Source organism: Sciurus carolinensis, chromosome 15, assembly GCF_902686445.1.
Source record: "Sciurus carolinensis chromosome 15, mSciCar1.2, whole genome shotgun sequence".
Classification (NCBI taxonomy): Eukaryota; Metazoa; Chordata; class Mammalia; order Rodentia; family Sciuridae; genus Sciurus; species Sciurus carolinensis.
Genome location: NC_062227.1, coordinates 34,518,308 through 34,532,242, shown reverse-complemented (window position 1 = coordinate 34,532,242; position 13,935 = coordinate 34,518,308). Strand labels below are relative to the sequence as shown.

Sequence of the window (13,935 nt, the reverse complement as noted above, 5' to 3'; positions counted from 1 at the left end):
TGTTCATTCCGAATTTTAGTAATTTGAGTTTTCTCCCTCTTTCTCTTTGTTAGTGTGGCTAAGGGTTTATCAATTTTATTTATTTTTTCAAAGAACCAACTATTTATTCTGTTAATTTTTCCAATTGTTTCTTTTGTTTCGATTTCGTTGATTTCGGCTCTGATTTTAACTATTTCCTGTCTTCTACTACTTTTGGTATTGGTCTGCTCTTCTTTTTCTAGCGCTTTGAGCTGTAGTGTTAAGTCGTTTATTTGTTGATTTCTACTTCTTTTTTTGAATGCACCCCATGAAATAAATCTTCCTCTAAGTACTGCTTTCATAGTGTCCCAGAGATTTTGATATGATGTGTCTTTGTTCTCGTTTACTTCTAAGAGTTTTTTTATTTCCCTCCTGATGTCTTCTGTTATCCATTCATCATATAATAGTGTATTATTTAGTCTCCAGGTATTGGAGAAGTTTCTGTTTTTTATTCTGTCATTTATTTCTAATTTCAATCCATTATGATCTGATAGAGTACAAGGTAGTATCTCTATCTTCTTGTATTTTCTAACAGTAGCTTTGTGGCATAAAATATGGTCTATTTTAGAGAAGGATCCATGTGCTGCTGAGAAGAAAGTGTATTCGTTCTTTGTTGGATGGTATATTCTATATATGTCCGTTAAGTCTAAATTGTTGATTGTGTTGTTGAGATCTATAGTTTCTTTATTCAATTTTTGTTTGGACGATCTATCCAGTGGTGAGAGAGGTGTGTTAAAATCGCCTAGTATTATTGTGTTGTGGTCTATTTGAATTCTGTAATTGAGAAGGATTTGTTTGACGTACGTGGATGAGCCAATGTTCGGGGCATAGATATTTATGATTGTTATGTCTTGCTGATTTATGCTTCCCTTAAGCAGCATGTAATGTCCTTCTTTATCCCTTCTGATTAGTTTTGGTTTGAAGTCCACATTATCTGAGATGAGGATGGATACTCCAGCTTTTTTGCTGTGTCCGTGTGCATGGTATGTTTTTCCCCATCCTTTCACCTTTAGTCTGTGGGTGTCTCTTTCTATGAGGTGAGTCTCTTGCAGGCAGCATATTGTTGGATTTTTCTTTTTAATCCAATCTGCCAGTCTGTGTCTTTTGATTGATGAATTCAGGCCATTAACATTCAGGGTTATTATTGTGATATGATTTGTATTCCCAGTCAATTGACTCATATTTGTTTTTGACATGATTTGGTTTCTCCTTTATTTGGCTATTCCTTTAGGCTAGCGCCTCCTGTTGCTGATTTGCATCGTTGTTTTTCATCTCTTCCTCATGGAATATTTTGCTGAGAATGTTCTGTAATGCTGGCTTTCTTTTTGTAAATTCCTTTAGCTTTTGTTTATCATGGAAGGATCTTATTTCATCGTCAAATTTGAAGGTAAGTTTTGCTGGGTATAAGATTCTTGGTTGGCATCCGTTTTCTTTCAGGGCTTGGTATATGTTGTTCCAGGCCCTTCTAGCTTTTAGGGTCTGGATTGAAAAATCTGCTGATATTCTTATTGGCTTCCCTCTGAATGTAATTTGATTCTTTTCTCTCGCGGCCTTTAAAATTCTGTCTTTATTTTGTATGTTAGGTATTTTCATAATAATGTGCCTTGGTGTGGGTCTGTTGTAATTTTGTATGTTTGGAGTTCTATAAGCCTCTTGTACTTGGTTTTCCATTTCATTCTTCAGATTTGGGAAATTTTCTGTTATTATTTCATTGAATAGATTGTTCATTCCTTTGGTTTGTTTCTCTAAGCCTTCCTCAATCCCAATAATTCTTAAATTTGGCCTTTTCATGATATCCCATAATTCTTGTAGATTCTGTTCATGATTTCTTACCATCTTTTCTGTTTGGCCAACTTTGCTTTCAAGATTAAATAATTTGTCTTCAATGTCTGAGGTTCTGTCTTCCAGGTGTTCTATCCTATTGGTTATGCTTTCTATGGAGTTTTTAACTTGGTTTATTGTTTCCTTCATTTCAAGTATTTCAGTTTTTTTTTTTTTCAGTATCTCTAACTCTTTATTGAAATGATCTCTTGCTTCCCGTATTTGGTCTTTTAACTGTTGATTGGTGCGATCATTTAATGCCTGCATTTGCTCTTTCATCTCCTCCTTCAATGCCTGCATTTGCTCTTTCATCTCCTCATTAGCTTCCCTGATCGTTTTAATTACGTACATTCTGAACTCCCTTTCTGACATTTCTTCTGCTGTGCTGTCATTGGGTTTTATTGATGTAGTATCTAGGTTTGTTTGGGACATTTTCTTCCCTTGTTTTCTCATATTGGTCAGTTGTCAGTGGGACCCTGAGATATTGTAGTTTTCCGCTACTGGCTTATAGTGTCCCAGTAGATTTCCAGTGTATCACCTCCCAGCCTTCAGTAGCCTGATGTCTTGGAGGAATCTGATAAAGCAGCATATCCGAAGAAAACTGCCCCTAGCCCCCTAGTGGTTCCACGGTTTGAACTGGCTCTGTGCGGAAATGCTCTCACTGTGGGCCTGCGCCATGCAGCTGGCCGTGTGGGAGGAGCCCACTGCCGGAGTGTGGAAGGCTACCTTGGGAAGACTCTAGCTGCCCTGCCCGGCTCCAATAAGCCACCTCTATCTGGGCCTGCCACCCGGGCCGATCTTTACCCAGTGGGCAGACTCACCCGTGGCTCTATTTCAGTCCGAGTCTCTCAATGCCTCCCCTTCTTAACTCCAGGGTTCTGGAGCGACTGGGGGTGCAGTCTCCCTCTAGGCCGCCATCTTGGATCGCCCCGTGAAGAGAGCCTGCAGCCGGAGTGGGCAGAGCCGCCTGAAGAGGTCTCTGGCTGCCCTGCCCTAATCCCAGAGGCTGTTTGCGGATCGCGGCTCTCCGCTGGTTCGTTGCCGGAGTACGCTGCGCTGCAGGGGCTCCGGGACTCGGAGCTTGTTCTGGTCAGAAAGGCTCTCACTAGCGGGCCAGTTCCGTTCCGAGAACCTGGAGAAGCTGGCTGTGTGGGTGGGGCCCACCGCCGGAGTGCGCAGGGTTGCCTGTGGATGACTCTAGCTGCCCTGCCCAGCTCCGATAAGCCACCTCTATCTGGGCCTGCCACCCGGACCGATCTTTACCCAGTGGGCAGACTCACCCGTGGCTCTATTTCAGTCCGAGTCTCTCAATGCCTCCCCTTCTTAACTCCAGGGTTCTGGAGCGACTGGGGGTGCAGTCTCCCTCTAGGCCGCCATCTTGGATCGCCCCGATATTATTTCATTGAATAGATTGTTCATTCCTTTGGTTTGTTTCTCTAAGCCTTCCTCAATCCCAATAATTCTTAAATTTGGCCTTTTCATGATATCCCATAATTCTTGTAGATTCTGTTCATGATTTCTTACCATCTTCTCTGTTTGGTCAACTTTGTTTTCAAGATTAAATATTTTGTCCTCAATGTCTGAGGTTCTGTCTTCCAGGTGTTCTATCCTATTGGTTATGTTTTCTATGGAGTTTTTAACTTGGTTTATTGTTTCCCTCATTTTAAGGATTTCTGTTTGTTTGTTTTTTTCAGTATCTCTAGCTCTTTATTGAAATGATCTCTTGCTTCCCGTATTTGATCTTTTAACTGTTGATTGGTGCGATCATTTAATGCCTGCATTTGCTCTTTCATCTCCTCATTTGCTTCCCTGATTGTTTTAATTATGTACATTCTGAACTCCCCTTCTGACATTTCTTCTGCTGTGCTGTCATTGGGTTTTATTGATATAGTATCTAGGTTTGTTTGGGACATTTTCTTCCCTTGTTTTCTCATATTGGTCAGATATCAGTGGGAATCTGAGATATTGCAGATTTCCTCTATTGGCTTATAGTGTCCCTATAGATTTCCAGTGTATCACCTCCCAGCCTTCAGTAGCCTAAAGTCTTGGAGGAACTTGATAATGCAGTGCTTCCAAAGAAAGCTGCCCCTAGCCCGCTACTGGTTCCAGGGCTTGGAGCTGGCTCTGTGTGGAAAGGCTCTCACTGGGGGGCCTGCACCGTGCAGCTGGCTGTGTGGGAGGAGCCCACCGCCGGAGTGTGCAGGGCTAACTGGGGAAGACTCTTAGCTGCCCTGCCCTGCTCTGATAAGCCGCCCCTATCCGTGCATGCCGCCCAGGTCGAGCTTCACCCGGTGGGGGAGACTCACCCGTTGCTCTATTTTAGTCTAAGTCTCTCAATGCCTCCCCTTCTTGAATCCTGTGTTCTGGAGCGACTGGAGATGCAGTCACCCTCTAGTCCGCCATCTTGGATCACCCTGTGGAAAGAGCCTGCCGTCGGAGGGGGCAGGGCTCCTGGAGAAGTCTCTGGCTGCCCTTCACTGATCCCAGAGGCTGCCTGTGGGTCGGAGCTCTCCTTTGGCTTGGGGACTTGTGGCTGGCTTTGTGTAGAAAGGCTCTCACTGGGCGGTCTGCTCCGAGAAGCTAGCCTTGAAAGGCGCCTCCTGCCAGAGGGGGTCAGGCTGCTTGGGGAAGTCCCTGGCTGCCCTGTCCTGGTCCCTGAAGCTGCTTGTGGGCTGGAGCTTGCCGCGCTGGCTCCGGGACTTGGAGCTGGTTCTGTGCAGAAAGCCACACTCATATTTATGATTGTTTTCTTAGTTAATTGACATTATATAGTAGCCATCTTTACCTGTTATAATACTTTTTGTTTCAAAATCTTATCTTGTCTGATGTTAATATGATCACTCTGGTCTTATTGTTTGCATCATGTCTCTTAATCTATCAATTTACTTTGAGCCAATCTGTATCTTTATTTTCTGTGTCTTTTAGAAGTATACATTTTGGTTTCTATTGTCCAGTCTGACAGATTCTGCTTTTTAATTTGATTTTCTTTAGTGACTATGTTCTACTTTCTTGCTTCCTCATTTGTCAGCTAATTTTAAATTGCATCCTTAATATTTTCAATAAGTTCTGGAGATTTTGGATTCTGTTATTTCTTTGTTGAATGTTTTTCCCTTTGTGTTAGCAAGTCATTTTCTTGCCTCAGTATCTTGGACAGCAGCTCCAGTGTAAGTCTAGGTAGGCTGTTTTTGTATGAGCTGCTTTGAATCTTTTCTGGGTACATGTGGTTCATGGATGAGATAGGGATACATGGAGACATATCCTCTCTCTTTCTCTTGGGGGACTCTCCTGCTTTCTGCAGTATTTGCAGTTACCCAGCAAACACAAAGACAAAGACTGGATGTTCTACAAGTGCTCTTGTTTCTTCATGTAACTACAGGAACTGTACTTAGCCAGGTGAAACACCTGGTGGGTAGAAACTAACTTCCATAGCTTCTCATTCCTTTTTCTTCAAGAGCATGTGCTCCTTATCAGGCTATCAGTGGTTGGTCACAGTTTCTTTATGTGGTTGCTTTTTGTGGTATGTCTAAGGGGGTGGGGTTACAAAATGCTTTTGTAGTTGTTGTTGTGCAGGGAGGGGGGCGGTTACTTACAGAGTCTTGAAGCAGAAGTCTACCCTTTTTCCATTCTTAAATACCCTTCTCCCTTTCCAGTTTTTATACATAAAAAAATTGTTACTAATTCCTCCTATTCTCTTTCCCTTTATCCCTTCTTTATCCACCTTCTCTATTACTCATTCTTTTACATTCAGCTTAAACATTTTTTACCTTCATTACAAACAAAACATTTAAGAGAGCATATGAAGAAGAAACCCACATACCCAGTTTTACTTAACAGAAAGAATAAAACTAAAGCTACAAACCCAATGAACTATTAATATTTACCTTGAGGAATTAAGAATGCGAAAGACAGATTTGATGAAGAAGAGCTACAGTGCATATGATACTCCCACTGTATCAATATTTTCCCCAGTTTTTAGTAGTGTTTTAAGTTGGTCAATTGGGTGTCATTAAGCCATGTTTATACTTTAAATTTTATGAATGCATGAATGAATGTTGTCTTACTGATTTCTTTACAAGGTGAAATCCACTGATAACTGCCTCTTCTCTATTAAATGCTTTGATGACACTATTCATGGCTTCAAGGTTCCTAAGAATAGCCTTCAGCAATCAAGAGAGGTAATTTTATGGATTCATTTATCTTTCATAAAACTCAATATTTAAAGAAATGAAAAATATAGGTTCAATATTAATATCTAAGATGTTGATTATAGTTTTTGTTTTTTGATTTTTGTTTTTTTGGTGCCAGGAATAAAACTCAGGGGCACTCAACCACTGAGCCACATCCCCAGCCCTATTTTGTATTTTATTTAGAGACAGGGTCTCACTGAGTTGCTTATTGCCTCATTTTTGCTGAGGCTGGCTTTGAACTCGTGATCCTCCTGTTTTAATCTCCCAAGCCACTGGGATTATAGGTGTGCACCACCATGTCCAGCAGACTACAATTTTTTTAAATATAATAACTTATTTTATTTAGTTTTGTATGTGGTGCTGAGGATCGAACCTAGTGCCTCACACGTGCTGGGCAAGCGCTCCGCTACTGATCCACAATCCCAACCAGGATTATAGTTTTTAATGGGAGCAATTACATGAAGCTTTGAAAATTTGGGTTATGAATTAGTTCTTTTTCAACATGTACCTGTAGATATCTTCTATTAATTTTTCATTTTGATTCTTTGAATGTGAGAGGCTGCTATTGACATTGAAATAAAGGTTAAATGATATTTAGTCTACCCCTTAATTTATAAGTGGGGAAATTGAAGACTGTAAGATTGAAGGGATTTCCCAAAGCCATGCAGTATGTAAATCACAGAACAGGAAGGCACCCATGTATTCTGATGCTAATTACAGTTTAGACTACTATTGTGGTTAGTTAAACAGTAGTATAGGAGAAAATTGGAATTCTCCTGATTGAAATTCATGGTACAGTCATTTAATGAAAACTCTGTGTTCTTCTAAATCAAAGCAGTATTGATAGACCTTTTTTAAAAAAAAAAATTATTTTGATAAATAAGGAATTAAAAGAGCCTATTTTCCAGAGTAGTTAACTTGGGCCCTGCAAAGAGACTTAAACTGCCCCAACATTTCATAAAATGGTAAGATTTGATCCTGAGTAATTTTATAAGAAAATAAAGAAAAAAATAGACACATATTGTAGGCCAAACATTCTTTTTGTAAAATCAATACTCTGTAACCTTTGTAACATTGTGAGTTAAGACTTCAGGGCAATTGTTGGCTACATTAAAATGATCTTAGTTTCTTATAGTTTGATAAGATAGTAAAGTTGTAGGTTAGGCTCTATTATTAGGTAATGACATTCAACAGTGTTGAGAACATATCATTCTAAGTAAAAAAAAAAAATCCACTCATTTAATTTCTGTAATGTATTTGAATATTAGTGAATATGTAAACTTATAGATGATATTTTAAAATATATTGGGAAATTATTTTAACCAGACATGTCATGGATAAGAGACTGGTGTCATTTGAGTTTCGGTTTATAATATTTATTTCTTCCTTGTAAATTTTGTACTTTACATATTATTGTCATGCAGTCTCTCTACTCTTTGGAGTAAAAATGCCTTTCACTTTTATTTAAATCCTTGGATTATTTCAGAACTGGCTAGAAGCAATTGAAGAGCATTCTGCTTATAGCACTCACTACTGTTCCCAGGACCAGTTAACTGATGATGAAGAGGAGGATGCCATTTCTGCTCTAGACCTGAAGGAGTCCTTAGAGGTAAACAGAACATAATCTCACCTTTATAGCTAACTGTCATGCAGGTTTTAATCAAGACTTTTTATTAAAAGGTGATATTTTGAAATTATGACTTCTGAAAAGAGGAGAAATAGTATTGCTCTTTAGTTTTATGCTATTGGTAATTTTGTCTCTCTCTCTCGATGGTACTATGAAATACCTCTGTAGACATGCTGTACAGATATGGACCTGTACCTAGACCTATCTTTCTTTTAAACTCTTTACATTGTTGTAATTGGACTGTCATTCTATTTGAAATTGCTGCCTGTAGGGGGAGCATGCAGAGCTTGACTTGCTGCCCTTTATGACTTCACTGCTTATTTTAGAGTTTAAATAATGCAACCATAGTGACACATTTCTTGGTCAGTAGTTTCATTTAAAACCACGTAATCTGTAACGTCATTGCTTAAAGGTAAGGTCAGGTGTCAATAATGAATGGAGAGGCCCTCCTCTGAAGTGACATCAATGCCTTATCCATTGAGGAATATCTGCACATGTAATTGAAATGAAATAGGTTTGTTTTTGGCAGTGGGGGGAGGGGCATCAATTTTCTGACTGTACCTTTTAAATGCACCTCGTTTATCAAAGAATGGGAAGTGGGTATGGAAGAACTAAAACTACAAAAGGGTGATCGATTTCAACCTAAATAATCATGTCAGAGCATATGACTTTTCCTACTAAATTTAATCATAACATAAATTAAATGATTAAATGAGGGCTGATGGTATAGCCTTGCATGTCCATGGTTCGACCCCCAGTACCACCCGCCCAACACAAAAAAGCTTATGAGTATGAATTAAATGGATTAGTTGTGAGACTTGAATGTTTCTTAATGAAGCTGTTTCCCAACACCTACAGAGTTTTATTGATATGAGCCTGTAATCCTAAATATAAAAGGGATTTTGACTCTTAAAATTTGTGATGGAACATTAGAGAATTCAAGCTCTTCCATGTTTTGTTGAAGTCAATTTCCAGAATATGTTGACAGTTGCTCTACCAGTAGTACCTCTAGTTTAAAGCCTAATGTGTATTGTGAAACCTGTAAACATAATTCTTAGATCTGTGAACTTTGCAGAAGTAATATCAACTAGAGCATTTAGAATAATAACAACATTAAAACTAGGAAAATAGGAGGCTTAAAAAGAGCCAAAATCATGTTACACAAATAAAAGATTAAAACTGTATTAAATACTTTAAAATTTATTTGGTATTCCCTAAGTGAAAATAAATCCTTCCCTATTTATCTCCCCTCAGTATGAGGTGTATGATAAAACTTGGAAGGGTTTGCAAAGCATACCAATATCTTTTCCAAGATTATGGTAATTTTAAGACCTTTTTAATGGAAGCTACAAATCAAATAAAAGCATACTAACTTGCATACTGTTAAAACTTTTTTATGTGTGGTACTGGGGGTTGAATTTAGGGGTGGTCTGTCACTGGATAGTCCCACCCCCACCTTTTAAAATTTTGAGGATAGGGTCTTGCTAAGTTGCCCAGAGGCTAGTCTTGAACTTTAAGCTCTTTACCTCTGCCTCCCAAATAACTAGGATTACAGCTGAGCACCACTGCACCTGGCCCATTAAAAAACTTTAAGATTTATTTTTTAGGACTTTGCAAATTACAAAAATTTGAGCTTATCAATCTCAACTATACCTTGTATTGTATTCCTTATTTAAATATTTGTTTTTTATGTCAATTTCAAAACCATGAAATTTTTGCCTTCTGGTATTTATAGGACCTGAAGTCAGTGAGAATTTTAGACAGTGTTTAGCCCTTTCATGGTTTGCAGTCTAGAGACGTGTCTCTAACATAGTTGGCATGCTAACTCTGTACACCAGAAGTCTGCCTCAGCATCTGGAGGCTGCTTTGGAATAGGTGAAATCTCATATGCTTTGAAGTGTGGTAAATTATAGCTTGTGGTATGCTCCCTCCAGGATGCCTTTGATCCTTGAGTTAAGTTACAAGGAAATTTGGAAGCCAGTTTTAGGAACAGATCTATTCTTGTTGGGTATAGACATTCTAAAAGAAATTCAATACTCTAGGACTGGAATACTTTATTTTTTATTTTTTAAAAAATTTTAAAAAGTTTTAAATTTTCTTCAGTTATACATGAAGTAGAATGAATTTTGAAATGTCATATATACATGGAGTATAACTTCCCATTTTTGTGGTTATACATGATGAGGAATTACACTGTTCATGTATTTGTATATGAACATAGAAAAGTATGTCCAATTTATTCTATTGTCTTTCTTATTCCCATCCCCACTCCATATACTTCATTCCCCTTCATCTAATCCAGTAAACTTCTATCCTTCCCCCTTAATATGAATTAGCATCAACATATCAGAGAGAACATTTGGCCTTTGGTTTTTTGGGATTGGTTTATTTTGCTTAGCATTATATAATAGTCTCCAGTTCCATCCATTTACTGGCAAATGCCATAATTTCGTCCTTCTTTATGGCTGAGTAATATTCCATTGTATACATGTACCACATTTTCTTTATCCATTCATCTGTTGAAGGGCACCTAGGTTGTCCATAGCTTAGCTATTGTGAAATGAGCTGCTGTAAACATTGATGTGACCATGTTACTATAGTATGCTGATTTTAAGTAGGACTGGAATACTTTATAATCATCTGAATTGATTACAAATTTGATGGTATTTCCTTAACATTAGTAAGTAGACTTATAAGGAATTGGAGGGATGGAATGTTCACACTGAAAATGAGACCATATTTTATGATTTCTTTTTACTCCTCCCAAATGGAGTAAATGTTAGAACATTTTCTATTAGTCCTGTGACTCTCACTGCCTTCAGGTTAGGCCTTCAGGAAAAAAACATAAGACAAAGCATAGACATATTGGCCTTGTAATGTTGACTTAATGGCACCTTGAAAATATTTCATAAAAAAAATTGGAAGAGAAAGTCAAGCATAAGTACTGGTATAGAACTTCACTATTAACAGTTCCCAGCCATGAATGTCTGTTTACATTTAAATTAATTGAAATTAAACTAAAAATTTAGTTTTTCATTTTAAATAGCTGCATTTCAAGTGCTCAGTAGCCCCATGTGGCTACCAACCTGTAGATAGTGTTTCTGTCATTGTAGGCAGTTCTAATGGGGAGTACTGACATAGGCTCTTGGATACTTCAGGTGGCACTAACAGAATGAGGGTTTTGTTGAGGATATCTTTATTGTATAGGATCTGAACTGTATTTATATTACAAGAAACTAAGAGATGATAATGCTAAATTTTAACCAAATGAAAAAGTAATATAAAACTTTCCTTATTTAAGAATAAATGATTCCTAACAAAATTGAATGTGCGGAAAGATGCATGTGCTCCAACATGGGACTGATAAAGATTGGTACATATTCACATGAGTAAGATACAAAAAGTGCAAAGGGTGTATCAGATATGCTATTAATATGCTGAGAGGGAAAAGCAGCAGGATATACATATATCTATTCATGTAGGCCTAGAGTGTCCCTGGTAAGATGAGAAATTAGCCATTGGTACCTTGGGGCTAGGAATGGGGCAAAACAGGCTCCAGGCCTGGAGTCAGGTATGGGAGAGGAAGTGCTTTTTCTTTCTACATTTTAAATGTTTTTATAAACATCTCTTGCAAAACAAAACATTAAGAAAATTACAGAGCCAGTACCACAGTAGCTACCAGGTCAGAAAGAATATATGTTGGGCTTGACAGCAAGGGAAGATGGAATAGGGTTATGGTTATGCTTTGAAGAGGATTTGGCAGGAGTTAAGAAGATAGATGAGTGCTAGGCTTTACGGCTTGCATTTATGGCAGTTTTCTTCAAAGGTGAAAGTTATCAGGGCTCTATACTCTATTCAAAGTTCAAATTAATATTATTGAGGTATAATTTTATACAATAAAAAAGAATTCATTTTTAATTTTCAGTTTGATATATTTTAACAAATGTGTGCACCCTGTGTAACTACTACTATCATCAAGATATAGAACATTTTTATCACCTCAAAAAGTTCCTGTGCTTCCATATCCAGGTGATGTCCTAGAAACTTTAAATGTCTTGACAGTTAAAATACTGCCACATGCATCTCGGGCAACCACTAATCTGCTGATACTGATGTAACACCAGTATCATTGTAGGTGTTGTCAGTTTTCCTGTTCTAGAATTCAGTGAGAATGAAATCACACAGAACGTGTTCTGCAGCATCCGTCTTTTATCACTCCCTATACTGGTGTGTGTATTAGTGCTGGATAGGAGGTAATCTGCTTCTGTTCTTTTTTTAACCGAATGTGGATTTTCTATTGCAAATAGTCTGGAATTAATTACCTTTCTCTTAGCTCATCCACTCCTCTCTAGCCAACCACCCCGTTGATACACAATTTGAGCTGTGTATCAACACAGTAGGTGAGGACAAGGTAGTTTAACAAAACTGGCAGCTAAAGTCTGTGTGGACAGAGGTTGTAACAGGAAACCTGTGTTATCAGTGTGGCTTCTTACTCACCTGGGGTACCTTTTGTTTCTCTGGCCTCCAGGGGATGTGATCCTTGATCTGTGTGCTTTGCCCCAGATTCCTTGGGGAAAGTTAAAATACTGTCAGCTTTCAGTATTAGAACATTTCCCACAGCGGAATCCCATTGATGTAGAATAAATAAATAAAGATTAAAATGAAGAGTCCCTGACATAACATGAATGGCATAGAAGTCAAGAATGAGACAACCATGCTAGACTCTGCAAGGCATTCATACACATTATGTTATATAAGTAGATATGTAAGATATTATAACAAGCAACTACTGAGGGGAAATGATAGCAAATTGAAAATGTTATATTTTGTTACATTAATAACCTCTCTGTTCTTTTTAGTATTAGTTAACTAGCCATAAATTGTTTAGAACAGAGGACACATGTATGCCCAGCTCAACACAGTTATGTGTACTTGGCTCTTCTCTAGCTGACCTACTACATGCCTTTTTAAACAAAGCAAAAAAAATCATTGCTCAAAGAAACTTTGTTTTAACTGTCAGATACACTAAGGAAAGATAAATGTAATTCAAGTATTTGAATGTGGTGCTATGGAGGACATTTCCTACCTTTTAATTATAACCTTAGGAGCTATAGGGTTAGGGTCACAGTCATTGCTTGCTTTTGTGTGTCTAACCATCTTTCACCATAGAAAAGAAAAAACAGTTGTGTTGAATTGCATATAAGCAGGAATGTTAAATATGTGTAGTGTGAGAGTGACAACTTTCTGTTAGTAAGTCATGAATGATGCATTTGGTTGCAGTGCATATTTCCGGATCAACCTTTCTCCTCCTCCAACCTGTATTCACAGGTGTCTGAAAAAATTATCAGACATACCCATTCTGTTCTTATGGTATTCTAAATTGTGTTGTATAGGGGTTCCCCCTCTCCAAGAAAGAAAAAAAGACATGAATTATTTTTAGGTGTTGTTAGAACTCTGAAAGAGTAATACAAATATAAAAGAGAACATTGCCTGTCACTAATATGGTTCCATGAATAATTCTGTTGCAGTGGAGCTGAACTTCATAAGCACTAAAAAATTTATAAGGTGAAACAGGAGAAAAGGGTGCTTTCCTGTGTCACCTTGGTACATTGAGCTGTGGTAGGTTGAATTTGGGGTTAGCAAAATGTTTTGTCTTGGGCCAGTTGAAATTAGAGTACAAAGGAGGGAAGCATAAGAAGGCTAAATATATTACACTGCCCACTACAGTGTGATTCTAATATTTATAAGGTAAAAGTTCTCAGAATAAACTTTTCATTGTCATTACCCTGCAGATTTACAATTATTATTTTTTTTTTGCTTATTCTTCCCACCTCTTTAAAGGGAAACTATATATAAAACTAACTTCAAAATGATATTGGTTTTCATCTTGTACTTCAAATCTGTACTAAGATGAGATACAACTTATAAAATTCTGTATTTGTTTTGTTTTTGGGGACCTAATTGAATAGAACTTTCAAATTTTAAGAATATTTTTAGTGATTGATTTTACCTTACTTTCATAAGTGTTGACTTAATAAGAAAATGTCCTTGTCGATCTAATTATGTGGGGGCAGTATGCATTAGATTGCTGGATGAAAGTCAGTTGGTGGTTTCCAAGTGGTAAGACCATCTGGATTTTTTTTCTTTTAATAAAAACAGTTTTCAAAATATATTCCTGAAGGATACATTTTATCATTTTTTGATGAATTTAAGCAGTTCTGCTAAAAGTTAATAAATCAGAAAAATCTAATTCCTCATGTATCCTTGGCTTAACAAAAATAG

The 13,935-nt window shown here is 37.6% G+C and overlaps 1 protein-coding gene across 4 annotated transcripts in view; it reads left to right on the top strand.

Moving 5' to 3' along the window:
* The window catches only part of Osbpl1a (oxysterol binding protein like 1A), a 215,194-nt gene that overhangs the window by 68,748 nt on the left and 132,511 nt on the right, over window positions 1-13,935 (top strand). For 3 of the 4 annotated variants that reach the window (XM_047526379.1, XM_047526380.1, XM_047526382.1), the window contains 2 exons: window positions 5,916-6,014; window positions 7,513-7,635. In XM_047526379.1, coding sequence (XP_047382335.1) covers window positions 5,916-6,014; window positions 7,513-7,635 — 222 coding nt within the window. The remainder of the gene's footprint in view (window positions 1-5,915; window positions 6,015-7,512; window positions 7,636-13,935) is intronic. The other variant, XM_047526381.1, reaches the window with a different exon arrangement.